This window comes from Cydia pomonella, chromosome 4, assembly GCF_033807575.1.
Source record: "Cydia pomonella isolate Wapato2018A chromosome 4, ilCydPomo1, whole genome shotgun sequence".
NCBI lineage: Eukaryota > Metazoa > Arthropoda > Insecta > Lepidoptera > Tortricidae > Cydia > Cydia pomonella.
In genome coordinates, this window is record NC_084706.1 from 22498807 (window position 1) to 22520729 (window position 21923).

At 37.7% G+C, this 21923-nt stretch overlaps 2 protein-coding genes and 1 long non-coding RNA gene across 5 annotated transcripts; 1 reads left to right on the plus strand and 2 right to left on the minus strand.

Annotated features, from left to right (window-relative positions):
- Positions 1–2170: 2170 nt before the first annotated feature.
- LOC133517268 (histone lysine acetyltransferase CREBBP-like) lies at positions 2171–10042 on the plus strand. Of its 3 annotated transcripts, none has more exons than XM_061850498.1 (4): positions 2171–2247; positions 3089–3150; positions 3579–3931; positions 9647–10042. In XM_061850498.1, the coding sequence occupies exons 1-4, from the start codon at positions 2193–2195 to the stop codon at positions 9882–9884; spliced, it is 708 nt and encodes a 235-aa protein (XP_061706482.1). In that variant the 5' UTR covers positions 2171–2192; the 3' UTR covers positions 9885–10042. The 3 variants fall into 3 exon arrangements, with proteins under 3 accessions (XP_061706482.1, XP_061706484.1, XP_061706483.1); XM_061850500.1 differs by lacking the exon at positions 2171–2247 and adding an exon at positions 2269–2337; XM_061850499.1 differs by lacking the exon at positions 2171–2247 and adding an exon at positions 2369–2598.
- A 493-nt stretch (positions 10043–10535) lies between these two features.
- LOC133517269 (uncharacterized) lies at positions 10536–14681 on the minus strand. The gene is made up of 4 exons (XM_061850501.1): positions 14505–14681; positions 13991–14155; positions 13033–13193; positions 10536–11743 (listed from the first exon to the last, which is right to left on the minus strand). The coding sequence occupies exons 1-4, from the start codon at positions 14517–14519 to the stop codon at positions 11434–11436; spliced, it is 651 nt and encodes a 216-aa protein (XP_061706485.1). The 5' UTR covers positions 14520–14681; the 3' UTR covers positions 10536–11433.
- A 5654-nt stretch (positions 14682–20335) lies between these two features.
- LOC133517523 (uncharacterized) lies at positions 20336–21046 on the minus strand. The gene is made up of 2 exons (XR_009799379.1): positions 20917–21046; positions 20336–20692 (listed from the first exon to the last, which is right to left on the minus strand). It is a non-coding gene; the product is annotated as an uncharacterized LOC133517523 (long non-coding RNA).
- Positions 21047–21923: the final 877 nt, after the last annotated feature.

The following is a 21923-nucleotide window of genomic DNA, read 5'->3' on the forward strand; positions in this document are numbered from 1 at the left end:
TTCCTCTGCGATTTTTATTCAAAACAAACGCTCTGTTTCCGAATACATGTAGGTGATTTCCTGATGGTATTCTTCCTGTCCACTTCTCGTAGGGCGAACTTCCTTTCAGAGCTCTTGCTGGGCTTCTGTTTATCAGGTAATTAGCAGTGTTCACTGCCTCTGCCCATAAATATGGAGGGACATTGGAGTCAAGCATTAGACATCTTGTTTTTTCCATCAGAGATCTGTTTTTTCTCTCGCTACACCCGTTCGATTGAGGTGTGTAAGGAGTAGTCAGTCTTCTGTTTATACCATACTCTTTGAGGAGGTTGTCGAAAGATTTTGATCGGTACTCACCACCATTGTCTGTATGGAGGTTCTGTATCTTGGTTTTATGGAATAGTTCGACGTTCTTCTTATACTCCTTGAATTTTTCGATAACTTCACTTTTTTCTGACATGAAGTATACACAACAGTATCTTGTGAAGTCGTCTATGAACGTGACGTAATACTTCGAACCGCCCAATGATTGATGCTCGAAAGGACCGCATACATCACTGTATATTATCTGTAGAGGCTCAGTAGAGAATATTTCACCATAGCTTTGAAATGGTAGAGTTGACATTTTACCTTTGATACAGGTTTCACATGGTTCAAGAGATTTTTCTTTGAAATCAAGTCCTCTTATCATCTCATTTCTTTGCATTAGTTTCAGGTCTCTCTCATTAGCATGACCTAATTTTTTATGCCACTTCATAATTTCGCTTTCTACTACAGGCGTGAAATTTGCTGTCTCCGTCGACTCTTCAAGTTCAAGGTAGTATAACCCATCTCTTCTCTTTGCTTTTAAGATTACACTTTCGTCTTCTAGTACACTAGCTTGATTCTTTTCAAATAAGACTTTAAAGCCATTATCTGTTATTTTGCTTACTGACATTAGATTATTTGTCAAGTCCGGAACGTAAAGCGTATTTTTTAAAATATATTCGTACTCATCAGCATGTAGTACCACTTTTCCTTTACCTTCTACATTTGCAGTATGCTTCTCTGACGCCAATCGTAATTTATCAGACACAGGGATTAGGTTTGTCAACAAATCTTCTTCTCCTGTCATGTGCGACGTACAGCCGCTGTCTAGACACCACGATCCATTTTTGAATTTTGACGTATCAGTACTTTCAGTTGTCAGACATACATTGAAGCTCTTTTGTTGATTTTTGTTTACGTTTTTCTTTTGTCTTTTCGACCAACAATCTTCCGTTGAATGCCCTTTTTTATTACAATTGCTGCACATTAAACTCTTTTTCTTTGCTTTCACGTAGAATGCCTCTGAAGTTTGGGACTTAGATTGCCTCCTTGCTTCATGTTCTTCGATTATTTTTACCTTGAGAGTTTCAGGGCTAGGCAAAGTATCTCTCGACTCAATCGCCGTTCTAAAGCTGTCGAAATTTGTAGGCAGACTGTACAACATCATTATGCTTAACAGCTCTGAGTTGATAGTGACTTTCATATCTTCTAGTTTACCTACGACATCCATGAAGTTGTTGAGATGGTCTCTTACATCTTCTTGAGGTGACATTTTCTTCAAAACTAATTGTTTTAATAGGGTAGCTTTTCTGGCTGGTCCCGAGCTTTGATAGATGGATACTAATTTATCCCATACCTCTTTTGACGTGTTGCAACCTTTAATTTGCTTAAGTTCTGCTGGAGATATTAGCAGTAATAACTCAGACCTTGCTTTCCTATCTTCTTTTTCAAAAACACTTTTTTCATCAGTAGTCGCGGTCTCCAATAACTTTTTTTCGCCGCTCGCGTATTCCCACAAGTCACTTCTTATTAAGATTGCTTGTGCTTGTAGGCACCATGTGTCGTAATTAGATTTCGTTAATGTTTCGATGTTACGAAAATTCGAACCCATTTTTCTTTTCTCACTTTTACACTTTTTTATTCTTCCATTTTATTTATCACTTTTATTTTTACTAACCACGCTCTGCTACCACTGATGGTGGAAAGCAGTGACGAAATAATAGGAATATATTGATGCAATATTGATTAGGTTTATTCAGAGAGAAAATCAACACATGTTACACGATCGATATAATGACATCAAAATAGAAACCATGTCAAGAAAACAAATTCAAATATTCCCGCGATCATAGACAATATGAACAGCCAGCACTTTCCAACAAATCGCACCCATGGTTTGACACTTCATGAGTTTTGACATTTTGTTTATCATCAGTCATCACTCCATTCATTCATCGATTGGTACATAAATATTTTATTTGTAATTTAATAACTTTAGCTTATCACAGTTCATACTTCATTTTCTGATTTATGCTTTACGCTTAATAGTCGGTAATAGGTGTTACCGGTGTTACAGTCAGCTTCTATAATAGCGGATACTACGCGTCAAAATTATCTGCAATTTTGGAATATTTTCCAAACATTTCCAAATAATTATATATCTGTACAGTTCGCGTTTAAAAGTATTTGTCACGGTGTAATTGTTCTACATATCGAGATTAATCTCTTTTTGTTAAGTTATTAGAGAATAAAAGTTTAAAATACTTTTCCGCGTAGTTGGATCCGCTACTTATGACGCTCACTGTATAACAGGTAAATAACAAAATAAATATTATGGTACAATCTTATAAAAGGGGTTAAGTACAAGTGTATCAAATATTTTCTATGATCAATCATTGTTTTTTGACTTTTCGTGTGGTAAAAATAGTGCTGGGAATAGTCCCTTTCATCAAACGGTTTCGCTTCCCAGCCTTCCTTAAAGCACTAACAAACGGGCGTACGGGATCGCGACCTTGGTACGGTCCGAGGCCTATTCGATGGAGTGGGAGGTGGTTTGTCGTACATCCATTTAGAACACAGTTATGAGTGAAAGCGAGAAAGAGAAGCTGACTGAACAGAAGAGATGAACAATAGTAGCAGCCCTAAGATGGACGATGAGCAGTCGCCTGGGGCTTCACTCTTACAGGGGCCTTGCCTTGAGCAGATTTTGGGCTTTATTTAGGGCCTTGTAATGATGTCCCACCAGGTACTTAATGGTTAAGGTTGCCTCAGCAAAATGATTTAATATTTCGTTTACCAACAGCAAGCTGCATTCAGAGTCCGAGATCAAAAAAAAAAAATCAATCAGCTATGGATATACCTGAAGTAAGCATTAAATCTTTTTATATAGTAGTAAATATCTTTATTAAACAGATGTGCCCACAGCTCTGTTAGCTTGGGATTAGGTCTGTAACATTTATTTATTCATTTAAACTTTATTGCACAAATTTAAAAAAAGAAAAGAGTACAAATGGCAGACTTAACACATTAAGGCATTTTCTATCAGTCAACTATTGGGCTAAACAGATACAGTTTTGTGAACCATCATTTAGTTTTGATTAGCATCAGTTTTTAATACTGTTTAAGAAATTGGTTTCGAGCATGGTTTCATTATTAAACAAATAGTGGTATTTATTATCTGCTTATTATGTATCTACCTACATTTACTTTATTTTAGCTAACAAATGAATGACTAAGGAATTAATAAACCTCATAATGATAAAAATTTTACTCAAGAAAAATCCTTATTTTAGAATGCAGAATTGGATCCTGCTACTGGCCAAGAGGCCCGCAGGCTCTCAGTTCAGAGCTGCATAAACAAGATAGCACACGCATCCTTATGCCGCATTAAGCACTGCCAGACCCCATCCTGCGTAAAGATGAAACGTGTCTTTGAGCACACCAAGCTCTGCAAAAGGAAGACCAGGGATGACTGCCCAATATGCAAGCAACTTATTGCTTTGTACTGTTACCATGCAAAGCACTGTGTTGAAGGGCCAGAGTGTGTGGTGCCATACTGCTTAAGCATCAAAAAAAAACTGAACCAGCGGCTGCTACTTATGCAACCTATTACACCTGCTTACAGAAGCCATGGTAATGACGTGCTGTAAGTGAACTTATTTTATTTATTATTTAATAAGCAGGCAGGCAGTTTGACAACTGATATGACCTGTATCCAATATTCATAAAGATAGTTATCATGGACGAGTAGTAGATATCATGTGCTTGTCTAATTTATTTTTAAACTGGTTCACATTTGGTGCTGAAACCACTACTTCTGGGAGCCTGTTCCAAGCCCTCACCACTCGATTGCTGAAAAAGTGTTTGTATGGGTTACTGTGAGCCCTATGCCTTTCCAACTTTAAATGATGACCTCTCAGACGGTTGTTGTTGTTGCGCTTGAACATCTCTTGGAAATCCTTGAGGTCATAGTGCCCAGATAGTATTTTGTACGTCTCTATTAGGTCGCCACGTTCTCTGCGGTGCTTTAGAGTAGTGAGGTTTAGTTCCTTTAGTCTCTCTTCATATGGCTTGTTTTTAAGTTGCCTTGGCAGTTTCGTGAAACTGCGTTGTACTTTCTCGAGCATCTCAATGTCCTTGGCAAAGTAAGGACTCCAGGCTTGAAAAGCATACTCCAGTACGGGTCTGACATATGTTTTGTATATTTTTAGCATCATATACGGTGTTAAGGTCTTGAAGGCTTTTCTAATGAGGTAAATCATGCTTCTGGCTTTCTTAACCATTGTAGATATGTGCTCTTCCCACTTTAGGTCCTCAGAGATTTTAACACCTAGGTCAGTTTGTGCCTTTACAGCCGTTAGTGGAGTGCCTTCCAAGTTGTAAATCTGGCGGGGATTCCGATTTCCTATGTGAAGTACTGTACATTTTGCAGAATTCAGATTGATTAACCATTCCTTAGACCAGCTTACTATTGCATCTAGATCGTCTTGTAGTTGGCTGTAATCTAGGAGTGGGTTAGCAAATAACTTGGTATCATCCGCAAAAGTACTAATACTGCATTTGAGGCGACATGGAAGGTCAACAGTGTATAGTATGTAAAGCACCGGGCCTAAAACTGAACCCTGTGGTACTCCACTCTGTATCTCTCGTTGCCTTGACTTAGTCTCACCAACTCTAACTTCAAAGGTTCTATGTTGTAGAAAGGCCCTTATCCATATTAATAGTTTCCCACGGATTCCCAAGTGTTCCAGTTTATAAAGTAGCCTCTCTGTGGGAACTTTGTCGAAGGCCTTTTCATAGTCAAGGTAAATTACATCTGTAGGGTCCCTCTTGTCAAAACTTTTAGTCCAGGAGGAGAGGCAAGACAGCAAGTTGGACACTGTAGAGCGATGCGGACAGAAACCATGCTGCTGGTCACCAATCACACTGTGCAGGGCAAGGAATCCTCTTATGTGTTTAACCAGAATTTTCTCCATGGCTTTGCATACTACACTAGTGAGACTTATTGGTCTGTAGTTAGATGGTTCAAGCTTATTTCCCTTCTTGAATATTGGTGTCACGGTTGCCGTTTTCCATTGCTCAGGTAAAATGCCTGTGTCATATGATGTCTGCATTATCATGGCTAACGGGCCAACCAAGGTGTCACACTTTTGCAGCAATGTAACAGGAATGCCATCTGGTCCAGGTGCAGAATCTGAATTCATTTCTTTAGTTACCTGTTTAACTTTATCTATCGAAAATGTAATATTTGTAATACACTCCTCAACTCTAAGGGATGGATCTAGGTGTGGCAGTTGTCCTTGAGGTTCTACCTGAAAGACATCCTCGAACTGATCCGCAAAAACTTCAGCGATATCAGGGGCGCAAGTTACAGTATGTCCTTGTTTATTGCAAACGACGTTAGGTGTGCTGACCTTCGATGTTAGTTGGTGGCGAATGTAGGAGTAGAACCGCTTTGGTCCAGTTTCTAATAAGTCTGTTTCATATTTTATGCGGCATGTTCTTATGAGGTTCGTTAGCTTGTTATTTAGCTTTCGGTAGTCCTTGTGAAATTTATCCAAGCCAGTAAGCACATATTTGTCCCATAGTTGTATTTTCTGCTTAATCATATCTCGAATCTCTTTATTGATCCACGGCTTATCAGGTGCAACAGCATTAGTTTTAGCCTGTGGTACATATAGGGCAACTGCGTCCTTCACTTCAGTAAGAAATATATTGTACTGTTCTATGACATTATCCACCGATTCCATTTTTTGTGGTAATCTGGGTGAAATTGTCTCATTTATTTTGTCAAAATCCGCTTTGTTGTAATTATATCGCAACTGTCTAGTGGCATTGGGTGTCCTTGTTTGCAACTGTATGGTAGCTTGCAGGCAAGTGTGATCACTTTTGCCAATAGGAGCTTGGTGGTCAACTTTTGCTATTAGTATATCATCGTTTGTTAGAATAAGATCTAAGCAGGATGGTTGGTTGCCTTGGCGAAATCTAGTATCTTTATTTACCAGTTGATGGAAGTTCGTATTGTTGTACCACTGTAAGAAGTTATCTTCTCTCGGTGTCAGGTATCCTGAACTTTCTAATGGCCATTTGACTCCACCGTAGTTAAAATCCCCCATAGCGACAAGTAGATTTGACTCCGAAGCCACGCTCAGCCTATTGAGAAGGATATTGTCCTGATCAATTGTTGAGTCATGTCCCCTATATACGCCGCATAAGATGAATTTGCAGTTGCCAATTTCCACGTCCAAGAATAGGGATTCAGAGTTTGTAAGTTTTGTGTTATACTTAGTGTCCAATTTAGTTTTTATTTTAATATCCAGTCCATTCGCAGCATATATTGCTACTCCACCACTACGTTTTTCAGTCCGGTCATCTCTATATAAATCATAGCCTGGTATTTTTATCATCGAGTCGGGAATATTTGGTTTGAGCCATGTTTCTGTAATAACAATCAGAGTGGGTTTCAGGTTATGTACTCTAGCAATAAGTAGGTCGAGTTTGGAAGTAATAGATTGAATATTAGTGTAAAAAATACTGACAGTAATAATAGGAGGTAAGGGTACTCCAACTGCAAAGGCTTTATTATTGGTGGCAGTCGGATCATTCCGGCGATATCTGGTATGAATTATTGGTTTTTTGCCGGTCTGGAAGCCGACTGGTCGGTCTCTACGATTGTTGGGTGGCCCCGGATGTACTTGATTGTGATCCCTGTTTCACCTTCGCTTATACGCTTGTTAAGCTCTTCTCTTAAATACTGAAGGTATTCTCTTTGCATGGGTGTAAGGTCAGCTTTCACGGACGTTGGCTTCGCTAGCTTTTTTCTGTTGCTAAGCACTTCCAGCGCCTCACTCTTGCTGCGTAAGATGACCTTCAGAGGGCGCGGCGACGTGCGGCTGCTGCACTTAGCACCCAGGCGAAACGCTTTTATTCCGACACAGCTCACGTTCTTTGAAACGCTGGTTATCAAATTCATTGTTTCACGCACATCATGCTCTTTCCTCTCTTCGGCCACCTCACTAATAGATTCTGGAATATCGTAGATGATAATGTTGTTCGCCCGGTTCGATCTTTCCGTTATTTCTCGAACTGCCGACTCTGTCTCCAGCATGCTTTGGCGCACGCGGAGCTTCTGCACTTCTCCAGTTAGTTCATCCAGTTTTTTTAGAATCATTGGCAACTGTGTTATTGCCGATCTGCAGTCAGTGCAGTAAAAAGTCATAACTCGAGCAACAGTCTTTAGTTCAAGCACTCTAACTTCCGTCGGTGACAGGCCATGGCAGTCGCTACAGAAGAGATTCTTGCACAAATCACAATTAGCTGAAAGCTTTTTTTCATTTGACGACTTCTGACATCTTGTGCATTTTCCCTGTGCTGATACGTTTGGACTTGCAATTTTCTTCCCTGACATTGTTTTCGTATTCTCGGATGTATTTTGGTAGATTTTAGAGTATTTGCACTGGCAACACTAAATGACAACTTGAGAAAAATATTGAGGGTAGACTTATATATTTAGATTGGGATAATTGTCAGTCACAGATATTTAGCACTAATATTGTTCAAAGTTTATAGTTTTACATGTAGAAAACACTATCACAGTTTCCACAACTACTCACAAGCACATTAAAACAGTTTTTATAGGATAAAACACGCTTTTACTACTAAATTTCGTCTTAAATCGCGAGCAAGGTTTTACCCTGACAAGTAACTTTTCTTACCCTGACAAGTAACTTTTCATCTCTCAAACTTTATTTTTATACCTTGAATACTAAAGTGACAGTTTGGCAACATAACAATTGAGTAGTAAATTGCGACCTTAAAGTAAATAGCGTACTCACATCTTAAAGGCCAGCCACGCACTTACAACCCCCATGGTGTTGCAGGTGTCCATGGGCGACTGTAATTGCTTATCAGGTGATTTGTGTGCTCGTCATTTATCCATCCGGTAGATTGGGACATGCATTGAGGCCCAACACTTACAAAAGGGATTATCAAGCCTCTCGCCAATTTCGGTTAGAAAACTGTTGGAGCTGTTCCTCAATCGGCGTAGAAATCATCCATTCGTGCCTCCGCAAACATCCCAGAAGCACTGCAAAACCGAGGCAGCCCCAACAGCATTCTGTACCCATTATTGAATTGGACACGGGCGCCGTAAGTCCGCTTCGTGTATTTGATCCACAGGCTGCACGCGTAGAACGTTTGGCAGTATGACTTAAATAGCGTTCGCTTCACCTGAGCGTTACTACGCGCAAACCTGCGGATCAACATATTCGTCCTTACTGCCAGCGCCCTACGCTCCCGCTCAATATCATCATCATCTATGAGGTCTTCTGTTACAATATGGCCGAGATACTTAAATTGAGTAACCCTACTCAAAACGGTTCCACAAAGAGTCACTGGTGGCAACTCCGATGGACTCCTACGGCTCGCCCGGAATATAAGTAGCTCACTCTTTTTGGCGTTATAGCAGAGCCCATGGGAATTTGCATACGCCTCACATACACTGAGCAGTTTATTAATAGCCCCGACCGTTGGGCCCAGTAGCACCATGTCATCAGCGTAACTGATGTTGTTTACCATTTTACCACCTATAGAACATCCGACCCTGGTGCCACTGAGCTCAACGATCAGCTGGTTCACATAAATATTGAATAGCAACGGTGACGTTAATCCACCCTGCCTTACTCCACATTCGGCCTTATAGCCATCCGAGTATGTCTGCCCATCTTACATAGTTGAGTTGGTTGTCGTACCAAAAGCTAAATAACCCAATGATTTCTGGAGGTACTCCGGCTGCTTTCAGCTTGGTCCAGAGCTTTTCGTACGACACCATGTCAAAAGCCTTGGACAGGTCAAGAAAAGCAGCATACACGGGTGTGCTTCTATCGGTGTAGTATCGGACGGTATGAAAGGCTTGATTTAACTAAATGCCAACGTAATGAAAGGCTTGATTTAACTAAATGCCAATGTAACAAATTAACCAGTTGGTCAAATAAATGGAATACTTACAAAGATTTTTTGATCACACCAGCTAAAGGCTGTTCGAAAACTAATGAGAAAATTGCATTTTATCCACAAGAGTGGCAAAGTAAATTATACAATTTTTGAGTTGTTTCCTTAATATGTTGGCTACTAGAATTAACTTTTTAATAACATTCATTTGGATTTGATTTTGTTTCATGTTTTACAGTTAGTATTTTCCTTGCGTTGGTGGTGAAAATTTTTGTGGTTCTCTTGGGTGGAAAAATTTGTTTAACCCTTGTGCCTTGAAACCCTCAAGATTCAATTTTGGAATCTTTAGCTCCGACAACAACTTTGCCCCTTGCTTGTAAAACAATTAACTACTAACTATATTTTCTTGCAGGATGAATACTATTTCAAGCACAAACTCGACAATGTTGATATTTGACCAATTAATTAATGATAAGGTCTCATTTGCAAAGAAACTAGAGAGAGACATATATGAGGGTTCAGACTCTTCAACCAATTACTACCGCTTGATGGCCACAAAGAAATGGGAGATAGAGATGGACATCGAAGAAAAACTGCGCATGGAGCAACGTAACATAGAAGAGATTATAAACTTATTTGGAAATCATTGAAAAGAGTACATACAAAAAGAGTCTATGTAATTACAAATTATAGGCTTTGTTTTAATTTTTATTGTAATTTTAATTTTAAGTTAGTTTTAACTTGAATTTAGTAGTAATTTTATTTTGACATGTAAATTGAATTTATGAATAAATGAGTATAAGTATAATTTTACCAGTCTAAAGCTGATTATTAGTCAAGCAAGTGTCTGCGTCATCTAGTTTCGGTCAAAAGGTCCCTTATCATTATTAGTCAAGCAAGTGTCTGCGTCTATCTAGTTTCGGTCAAAAGGTCCCTTATCATTATTAAACATGTCAAAAGGTACCTTATCATTATTAAACAAGTGTCTGTGTCAATCTAGTTTCGGTCAAAAGGTCCCTTATCATTATTAAACAAGTGTCTGTGTCAATCTAGTTTCGGTCAAAAGGTCCCTTATCATTATTAAACAAGTGTCTGTGTCAATCTAGTTTCGGTCAAAAGGTCCCTTATCATTATTAAACAAGTGTCTGCGTCTATCTAGTTTCGGTCAAAAGGTACCTTATCATTATTAAACAAGTGTCAGTGTCTATCTATGTGAACCTTTTTGGCACCTTAACTTTGCTATATATAAGCCCTAAGGGCTGATAGGAAGGGTTCTAGGAGGCGTAAATTAGGAGACCGTGTGTCAGTACATAGGTTTATTACCGGACTAAGATACGGTTACAAAAATGGCGGCGCCAGAGGGCGCGCGGGTAGACTTAACCCTACCCACCACCAATATACATACATAACACCCCTTTTCTTAAATAACAGTACGGATTAACATCTAAATTATCTCGTGTTCCAGGGCTTGACCTCGTGACATTAGGTTATCTTTTTAAGATAACCAAGGTGATCCATGATGCACTAGAATTATAAAAAAACGTCTGTCAGGCACTAGGACATTTGCCTTAATTATAAAAACAATTGACGAAAACATAAGTTTAACATAACAGAAGAAGAACACAAAGCATAGGAGAAGTATACTTATATTATTATACTTTATATTGAATAAGAATAAGAATAATAATTATTTATTGTCACAAACATACAAGAATACAAAGACGATAAAAGAAGAACAAACAAGTAGACACGTTGAATAGAAGAGCAGCAACAAATAAATTAACATAATTTCTTAAGTCTATCCAAATTATGTAAACAATAGTGAGAGTCAGAATGGCGGGTGACCCAAATAAAATCAAATGAAAAGCATACCATATTTTTGTACCCAATTTGTACTATTTAGTACATCCTTTAAAAAAAATTGTACCTCACGGTATATAAGTTATCATCAAAAAACAGGTCACCCGCCATCCTGACAGTCAGAATGGATCCAGCCATATCTAAACAGACCCAATGTACTCCTGTATGTAATGTACTCCCGGCCGCGGGCCAGAAGCATATATCGTCAGTCAGCCTTTCGGCTGATACTTTGTCAGATGATAGTTTAGATGCTATTTTAGTCAGCCGGTTCTAACGCGGTACGCGGTAAATGTTCGCCCACCATGATGCTGAATGTACCACGGTTTGCAATAAACGATTCTAATGAATGTCGGGTTGTTCAGGCTCCGCCCCACGAGCATTCAATTGTATATAGGAACTATAGACACCCCGCCTCGTCCTCCGCCTCTCGACGTGAAAAAGCCCTCTGTTCTGTCTGTTCCTTTCTCTCTCTTCTATGCACATTTTAATCTCCCATTTCTTTGCAGCCAGCATCCGGTAGTAATCCATCAGATTTTCGGCCTTTTTGTATATTTCACCCTCAATCGATTTAATGTATAATACTTTCTGATGTAAAGAGATAGGTCTATTACCATAGAATATGGAACTGGAGGTGGAAGTAGTGTGCAGCCTGTGAACAAGTTAAGACAAATTATAAAACACGGCAAATCTCTCGCTCAGACGGGGAATTAAAATATTCGTATGACGCACAAAGTGTGATCAAGTTATAGTCTGTCAAGCCATTTCCGTCAGTAGAAATCTTTTTCTTTTCATCCTGTTACCCTCAGCTGGGGCTCGAATCATATTCTTCCACTGATTCTGGTCCTAGGCAGCTTGGGTAACCAACTCCCACCCCATCCCCAATATACCCAGCTCTTGTTCCACAGTACGGCGCCAAGTAAATTTAGGGCGACCATGTTTCCGTTTGCCGGGCATCTTCAAGGTAGGTACTTTGGTTAGGTAGGTTTTGATAGGTCAGTAGGTAGGTAAGCAGGACATTTAAAAAATGTAGGCGCGAAGGGTTATCGTCCCCTAAAAAATCAGAATTTCGCGCTTTTCTACTGACAAAGTTGTGTCAGTATTAGGAATAAGGATTATAAAAACTCATAATGGATATTAAAACATATTGGAGCAAAACATATATACAACATTGTTTTCAATGAAATTATTTTCACAAATAAGTAATAATAATTTTATTAATTAAATATATGGGTACCGTCAAGTTCAAGAGGGATAACTGGGGTGGGGTGGGGATGGGGCAGCGACTGATTTCGGTTACGGTATAACGGTATGGTAGCGGTATAAAATTACGATAACGATACATATGTATATGTATGTTATTCCGGTTAGGCGGCGTGGCTCCGATAAAAAACGTATCACTACTGGTTTAAAATAACGGTACCGGTATTTTTTCCGGTATATACCTTAACCGTTATTATAGCCAAACTGATAATATTAAATAAAATCAAAAGGGCTTATGGGCTTAAACTTACATAGGCAGCTTCATCCAATAGGAACCAAGTTGGCGCACGGCGCGGGCGGCTTGGCAACGACGCCTTAGCTGATAGGGTACCTTTATGAAAGCGGTACTCGAAAAAATAACGGTACCGTTATTTTTTGGTAGCGAAATAAATTTATTCGGCTACCTAAATGATTAGGATTAAACCGGTATGACGTCATACTATTATATAAATGTATCGTTATTTTTCGGTTATGCAGTCTCTGGGATGGGGTGGGTTTATTATCAATAGGGCCCTGATGGCCCTGAGTGAAGATTGTAAATAGTACACTGTTAGCCAGATTCATATAATTGTACAATATTTCCTTTGTCTAATGTTACAGCTCATGTCCCCAATATCCCCACTTGACAGTAGGTAATAGAGCTGGTAAATAGGAAAAGCATCTATTCAAAAAACTCACAGTAGGTCAATTAAATTGCTTCTTTGTTCTGCTGATACAGACGTTTGCCACTCCTTCTTCTGCATGCAGATGGGACACTCTTCTTCTTCGCAACGTACCAAGCGATTAATTTCTTGCCTCAACAAGGAACAACCAACAGGCCAACTGCATTTCTTATCAGACTGTAAAGGAAATACATAATAATATATATAAAGTTGTTTAACTAAAAAAAGTAGGCACCTAGACATCTTTCTAAAAATAAAATACCTATAGTTGTCAATAGGTTGCTTATTATGCTATTTGTACTTTAGCCTCCTAAGGCCCAAGATCCTAGCTAGTACTTATAAAGTTTGATGAAATTTAAATCATATTCAATTAGCCTGATAGAGTTGCATTTCTTTTGTTTCTTTCAAATTTCGAACAAAACAATATTAACTCTATTTCCTACATAGTAGGTTCGAACTTCAGTAGCAAATTATGGATTTAACATTTGTATGGGTGGGGTGCAAGATACATACAGGTATAGTAAAGCTAATATAGAGTTAGATTAGCTAGAGTCGTCCAAAAACCTAAACACAATACGGCCGAGGCATGTCTACACTGGCATGGTGCATGAGGAAATTGCGTCATGCATATGCTCACTCTGTGTGGACCCGGCTATTCGACAATCATTGTGCCTATTTTGCGTGAAATCAAGGTAGCGCTACTCTAACCTCCCCAGCCCCCCTACGAAACCTAGCAGTGTCTTCAGGTTGCTAACTGCCTCTTTTAGTGTGCATGGTGTCCCTAAGGTATTTGCTCCTGTATACTTCTACCTGTTTGCAGTCTAGGAGAATGTGTATTGCTGTTTCCTCTTGCACACTCTGCACATGGGGCTGTCTGTTTTACCCATATTGTGTAGGTTTTCGTTTGGTGTATACTTTGATTATACTAGCATGGCAAATGCTACATATAAAACCAGGGGTTAGTTCACGCTTACCGGGCATGACATCATGTGTTTAATAACTCGCCTCATATCCTGACAGCGCACAATGTGGCACTGCCAAGGCTTGTCTTGGAGCGTGCCCGCCTCACGCTGCATGCATTTGTAAGCACCATGAAGCTGGACCAAATATTTCTCCTCAAACTTGATAGAGTCTTCAGCCTTTAAAAAAAGTGCTCATTTTCAGGCTTTCTATTACAGTATTGGCCATCAATAAATAAGCCAAGGATTAAATCTGCTTAATGCACAACATCTAGTACTGATAATTATGGTTTGGTTATGTTGTTCTTGCCCAGTATTTGGACAGTGTAGGGACACTGCCTAATTAAGGGTTACAAAACTCGTTTCTAGGGTTCCATAGTCAAAATGATTATAGATATGTTTGTTATTAATGAAAAGAAAACCGGGAATTAATTGGTACTGAGTACAAATATTGGCAGTGAAATGTTGCAGGTCAGGTCAACAGAAGTAAATAATAATCCTAAATAGCTAATAAAGACAAATTGTTTACGTCAGGAATTTCCATGATTAGTGCGCTGATAAGTTTAGCATCTTTAGCTTAAACGAAATGATAAACAAGATAATAATCACTAGAAAAGTTTTATCTTTTGATGCAATAAGTACATTTATTGTGCACGTTGTGCATGATAATCATCATGAGTATTGTACTCAAAGAGCATATTATCACTATGACATTGACAAATACATGACAATTAATGCCCAGCCAAATAATGTATAGCCAGATCAGATTTACATGCGTGCCGCCGAGGCTTGGCAAGCGTAAGCGTCAGGGACGCACGTATGAGATGGCGATATCGCTTGCTCCCTCTAACGCACAACTACGTCCCTGACGCTTGCCAAGCCTCGGCACGCATGTAATTGTAAATCAGGCTTACCCACATATAATTATATACGAAGTTATATAAATCTTTGGGCCTGACAAAATGTGGATGTAATTGGCACAACAGAATGAAAAACCCATTCGACCTTGAGTACTGCGAGGGCCGTTCGACTACGATGAGACGAGAGCGACGTGACGTCGCAGTTAAAATGGCAATATTCTTCCCCGGGACTTAATACTCGTAGTACGTTGTGCAACGAGGGGGTAAGTTGAAATTTTGGACACGAGGGTGGTAATTCCCGACAGCCACAGGCTGGAGGGAATTAAAGACCCGAGTTTGCAATATTCTTACCCCGGAGTTACACACAATGTTTTTCATCACACATGCAAAGATACGGTGACATGTCAAACTTCTTCTTTTTTTAAATTATGGCTTCAGTCCAGTGGGACTATTTCGTCAGTGTCAAGGTCTTAGGAGCTGTAAATACGACTAAAATTGTACGGTTAGTATAATACAGTGTACGGTGATTTTATGAGATTAGCTCTTGTAAAGCGATAGCTGGACTTTACAAGGAGCACGTGGACTACCGGCCGTTGACTCCAAAATGGTGTTTAAACGCGTTTCAAGATTAATTCTCCATTCACTGCACACTATTACCACATTAGTTTACTATATAATAACGCTCGAACCGGAAGTCCTGACATATCCAACCAAAGAGCATATAATCACTACGTTTTATATCCAACATTCGTCCGCCATTTTGTAATTTCTTGACAGGTTAGGCACAGACCTATTCGGCATTCAGCCACGATTGAAAATTATTTAAAAATATTTTAAACGGCTGTTAAATTAATCAATTTAAATAATTTTAAACATAAACAAAAATATTAAATTATAAACGTCAGTATTTTAAAAGTGAAACTCATTTATGCTACTTTGTATGAATAGGTGACATAAAAAAAAAGCTATAACTCCTCAGGGAGTTATAGCCTTTTAGCTTTTTTTTACAATCCATAACTCCCGCGAGAACAATATAGGCTTTTGTGCTTCACTACATCTGCATGAAATAAGATCTTTTTCGAGCAAGTCTCATGAAAAATCGAATACACTCCTATAATATATCAGAGAGAAGCCAAAATGTTGCTGTAAATGGTGCCTTGTCGTCAGATGAAGTGGTAGAGCAGAGCCAAGCCGAAAATCCGGCATTGTCATGTTCGCCGATGATACTTCGTTGCTTTTCAAGGTGAACAGAAAACACACTGAGCTTCCTGAGCTAAATGACACTCTTAAGATGAAAATCTCTTAAATGATACTCTCACCTTCTTTCTAAAGTATCATTTAAGAGATTTTCATTAATTTAGTTAATGTAGTTAATTCTCTTTAGATAATGTAGGCGAAGACAGGGAATGTTGCCTATACTTCGCCTACTACCTTTGGAGTTCAATTGTAGCCATTTAACAGCGAAATTTAGACCTCAAGTTAGTTTTTAGATGTGAACAAGCCAAAATACGTGTATAATTCCTATGTAGATTAATTCGTTTTTTAATATGAACAAGCCAAAATACGTGTATATCTTTACCTAAAGGTAGTCTGGAAGAGATCGCTCTGTAGCGATAAGGCTGCCTGTTGTTTACCTGTATCTTCATGTATTATATATGTGTTTCCATGTACATTTTTTCAGAGGTTGTGCAATAAAGAGGATTTGTATTGTATTGTGCATATCTTTTAGACATTTTCAAAAAAGTGCCAAAACCTAGGCGAAGTTACGGGGCTTTAGAACCTGTAACAAATTAAATATATGTTATCCAATTTTCTTGTGAAATGCGACCCAAAATGAAAACCTTTTCACCACATTTAATTTAGTTTCATAAGTTGATAACTAGTTTAAGCGCTATGCTGTTACTTATAATATTTATCGGGGACTTTTTAATTTTATATTTATAGTTACTTTACTATAGTCTGTCAAACAACTTTGTCCGTAGAAAAAGGCGCCAAATTAAAATTTTCTATGGGACAGTAAACCTTCGCGCCTACAGTTTCAAATTTGCCGCTTTTTTCTACTGACAAAAATGGCTTGACAGACTATATTTTGATTGATAATTATTAATAACAGATTTACGTACATACTGTTCTGTGCATGTAAAGGATGTTAAAGTTTTAAGGAAATTCCTTAAAATCTCTGCATATAGGGAGGGTGCATGAACTGTAGGAGGCAGCACAGGAGCTGTCAGATTTTTGGCGCGAAGCGAAAATGTGATGTTTATTGTTCCGATGTAGCCCACAAGATGGCAGAACCTACTATGCACAAGAAAACACTTGACGTGTAAATGGGCATATTTATGGTTCCGATTCGGACCACAAGATGGCAGACCCTCCAACGCGCACGGTCCCTATAGGTAAGTTGTATTAGATATTAAGGATATCTCGAACGATCTTTTAGTATTATTTTGTCAAGTGTTTGACAAGTGATAGATAATTGCCGCGGGTTTGGTAAAATGTGACATTGGCAGTTAGATTACGACTGAGAGGAAAAACTCAAGCGGTTGAATAAGAGATTTGTATTGTTTTAATTTTAATTTTAGAAAACTCAAATATAAATAAACTATTGTAAACTAATTCAGTATTTTAGTGAGAGATCTATCAACAGTAAACTAAAAGTTTTATAAATGTTCAGTTACTAATGTCACATTGCCTAAGACAAACTTACTTAATTAGACTGGAGCGCTAAACGACCTATTTAAGTCTGAATATGGAACTTGCCATTATAATACTAAATACCTAAGCCTTACATCTCAGAATGACATGGACTTTCTAGCTGTAAACATTTCTGATTGTTATCAGTATCACCAGTTAAATCGATTAACTTTATGTAATTAATGTATATTATATTGCAATGTAATTTTTCACGACTAGGTTTACCTACTTGCGAATGACTGTTGGGTCTATTCTATTCGCAGTGCTCTGTATGTGGAATCGAAAGAGGTGTTCCCAAATACTTTGTGGCTGGTGGTTTATGGAAATCGATGGGTTTCACACTGGTTTTGTCTGAATTTTGAAGCTTGTGTTGTTTTAAACAGGACTAGACCTATTTGAGACGCTTTAGAAACGATCGCTTAAGTAATTAAAAACAGAGTAAATATATTTTTTTAGGGTTCCGTAGCCAAATGGCAAAAAAACGGAACCCTTATAGATTCGTCATGTCCGTCTGTCTGTCCGATTATGTCACAGCCACTTTTTTCCGAAACTATAAGAATTATATTGTTCTAACTTGGTGAGTAGATGTATTCTATGAACCGCATTAAGATTTTTACACAAAAATAGAAAATTAACATTAACTTTTGGGCAATCCCCATACTTAGAACTGAAACTCAAAAAATGTTTTTTCATCAAACCCATACGTGTGGGGTATCTATGGATAGGTCTTCAAAAATGATATTGAGGTTTCTAATATCATTTTTTTCTAAACTGAATAGTTTGCGCGAGAGACACTTCCAAAGTGGTAAAATGTGTCCTCCCCCCACCCCCCTGTAACTTCTGAAATAAGAGAATGACAAAACTAAAAAAAATATATGATGTACATTATCATGAAAACTTCCACCGAAAATTGGTTTGAACGAGATCTAGTAAGTAATTTTTTTTAAAACGTCATAAAATAAAATAATTTTTTTTTCATCAAACCCATACGTGTGGGTTATCTATGGATAGGTCTTCAAAAATGATATTGAGGTTTCTAATATATTTTTTTTCTAAACTGAATAGTTTGCGCGAGAGACAATTCCAAAGTGGTAAAATGTGTGTAACTTCTAAAATAACAGAATGATAAAACTAAAAAAAATATATGATATACATTACCATGCAAACTTCCACCGAAAATTGGTTTCAACGAGATCTAGTAAGTAGTTTTTTTTAGTACGTCATAAGGGCGAGTCCGACTCGCACTTGGCCGCTTTTTTTAATAATTATCGGGCAAAATAAATCACAAGGTTATGCATACCCCAACAAGATTTCCGAATATATTTTTTAAGCTGTAAAACACCTTTAATGTACCTATAATCACATGTATATGTGTATTGATTACGCCAAGGCATTTGACTCTATAACACATGGGAGCATTTGGCAAGCACTGAAACATCAAGGAGTTGCAAGTACATACATAAATATAATTAAAGATATCTATAGAAAACCACGAGCCGTGTAAAATTTGATAGATTAGGGCCCATTATCAATATAAGAAGAGGTGTGAAGCAGGGAGACCCACTCTCCTCCCAAGATTTTCATATCAGTGCTACAGGACATAATGAAGGACCTAAACTGGAAAGAAAAAGGACTATACATTAACGGCCAGTACTTGTCAAACCTTAGATTTGCAGATGACATGATATTATTTTCAAATACACCTTCACAACTGGAAAACATGATAAATAATCTTTGTAGAGTGAGCAATAATATTCGGCTTCAACTAAATACCTCAAAAACGAAAGTTGCTACAAATAGATTCCCGGTACCTATATTGGTCAAAGATACGCCACTGGATTACGTAGACAGTTATACATACCTAGGAAAACAGATATCTTTTAAACCCTCAAGGCATTTAGATGAAGTACAAAGAAGAATAAAATATAACTTGGAAAAAATTCTGGGGATACAAAGAGATACTAAAATCCAAACTGCCAGTCAAACTAAAGAAAAAAGTTATATACTCATGTATATTATAGCTCAGCTTAACTTATGCCTATCTTATGCAAAGAATATAATACTCACTAGGAGAATAACGCTAACTCCATACAAAAAAATGCCCCTTTCAAAAGTTCGTTTATACTAGTGGCGCTCTCTTTGTATCTCAGTACTAAAATTGACAATTGGTTTAGCCTGGCGGGTTTTGGTAGGTAGTGATCCAGTTCTAGCTAATGGTTCTGGGTTCGAATCCCAGCGACGGAATTTCTTTTTGTATTTTTTCATTTTTTGTTTTGTTGGGGTGAGGTTTTTAAATTAGTATTTATCAAATAAAAAAATATTATGTTACATATTAATCAAAATCACAGGCATCTTTTGTCCTAAGAGATAATGATATCTATATTTTAAAGTTTTTTCAATATAAAAGGTAACAATACAGTTTATTATCAAGTTATAAATATTTTCATTCCTATATATTAGGATCAAAAGAGCTTAATTCGTTCGAAAAACATACAATAGGCAGGAAAAAAGTCATTTTCTATACAAATTTATGTATCGGACGGGGCTTGTTGAACTAACTGTGACACTTTCATATAATATCTACATACCTATATGAATTTTATTCAATGAGACCACAGGTCGGTAATTTCGGTTCATTATTGATGTGGGTACCAAATAGTTAACCTATCCTGTGCGTGTGATTATCTTTTGATTTTTTTAAGGCGTTATTTATGTTTAGGTCGCCTATTTTTAGCGCATGTTTTAATTCCCAGATCACCTTCATAACAATAAATAGAAGTCATTAAAATCTTCATGATAAAAACAATTTTATATATATACATATACTATTTATTGCATTTAATATAGCTTTTTATATATCTAAAACATGATCTTTGGCACATCTGATTTTACTCCATAATTGCAATTAGTGTAACTTGTAATCATATCACATATATCAGCCCAAAAAAACTAAAAATACATGAATATATGACAGGCAAAGTTGTTATTACATCTATCCGATTGTCGGACACTTTCTGCTCCACAGCTCAGTGCAGCGGTCTTGTTGATGGTCACCGGGAAACTACAACTAGTCACAATTATGTGGCGGATCCGTGCCTTTTGATTTTGAGCCTTTCCAAGGAAATGATATGACGCCCAAGGATTTTTTGCTCACGTTCACCCTCTAAAACAAAACAGTCACATTTTAAATAATACTATAACCTATGTCCCTAATTACTAACCTTGCTACCAGATTACTAACCTTGCTAAATAGCTACCAGAGTTCTAAATTGCCAGCTAAAACAATGTTAGAATTTACATCTATGATGAATTTAGATTGTAATTTTGGACGCGATAGGGCGGCCGTGCGACTTGAAGAGGGTGGTAAGATTAAATTTAATTTCTTACCTTGAAATAATTGTTGTTTCTTAGTTTAGTACAATGGATTAAACTTTAACCGAGTCTGAGCGGAGATACTGTGCGGTGGATTTTTAATTTTAAAAATTAATCAATAAATCTATTTCAAGAACCTAAATCGGATTTTAATCATTTTATATGAAAACTGATAGTTTTGAAAATGAAAATAGTTTTGCGTCAATGACTTTGACAGCATTGACATTGCAGACTTTTGTCTATGTTAGTGTGAGTTAGCGTTCTTCTCCTAGTGAGTATTATATTCTTTGCGCCAGACCCAAGTGCAAGGCTTTATGGAGGGTATATGTGCCTCTGACCTCCATAGATTTTATGAACATAGACAAAGACAAACTGAAATAGGTAATAATTTATATAAAATAATAATAATTTACATATGGTAGTGTGACATAAATCAAAATATTTGATAAAAATGATTTTATTTGTTCCCAAAGTTGAATAGACAAAGTCAGATAGGAGCAATGTTGCTGTAACAAAATATATTTATATTAATAACTGGTATCTATTTCCAGGAGGTCAGACCACACATGCGCAATTATGAAGCGTCATGTCTTTCTAAGGAAGTCGACAGGCCTTGATCTTATGCCTCACAGACTTGGACATTTGACCACAGAATAAAAAGTAAAATACAAACATGCCAACGGTCAATACGAGTAGAAAGGAGCATACTTAATATCAAACTAAGGGAAAGGAAAAATCGTAAAGACATTCGAAAACAAACAAATATAATAGATGCTGTATGTATAGCACTCCTTACACCTGAAGTGGATGTGAGCCGGCCATATGGCACGTGCACCAAAGGATAGATGGACTAAAAAGGTTACTACATGGGTTGGCCCAGTTAACTATAGAAATCAAGGAAGCCCCCGGGAACGGTGGGTTGACGACATAGTAAAAACAGCAGGAAAAGACTGGCAAAACAAAGCAGGAGACCGGAAAATCTGGAGATCACTGGACTTCTTTAATAATAACAAGCATGAATA

Coding starts and splice junctions, on each gene's coding strand:
- LOC133517268 (XM_061850498.1), top strand. CDS start 2,193: ATGAGTTTTGACATTTTGTTTATCATCAGTCATCACTCCATTCATTCA. Junction 3,151..3,578: donor CAGCTATGGATATACCTGAA/GTAAGCATTAAA, acceptor TCCTTATTTTAG/AATGCAGAATTGGATCCTGC. Junction 3,932..9,646: donor AGCCATGGTAATGACGTGCT/GTAAGTGAACTT, acceptor ATTTTCTTGCAG/GATGAATACTATTTCAAGCA.
- LOC133517269 (XM_061850501.1), bottom strand. Junction 13,194..13,990: donor AACACATGATGTCATGCCCG/GTAAGCGTGAAC, acceptor TTTCCTTTACAG/TCTGATAAGAAATGCAGTTG. Junction 11,744..13,032: donor AGCAATTTAATTGACCTACT/GTGAGTTTTTTG, acceptor ACTTGTTCACAG/GCTGCACACTACTTCCACCT.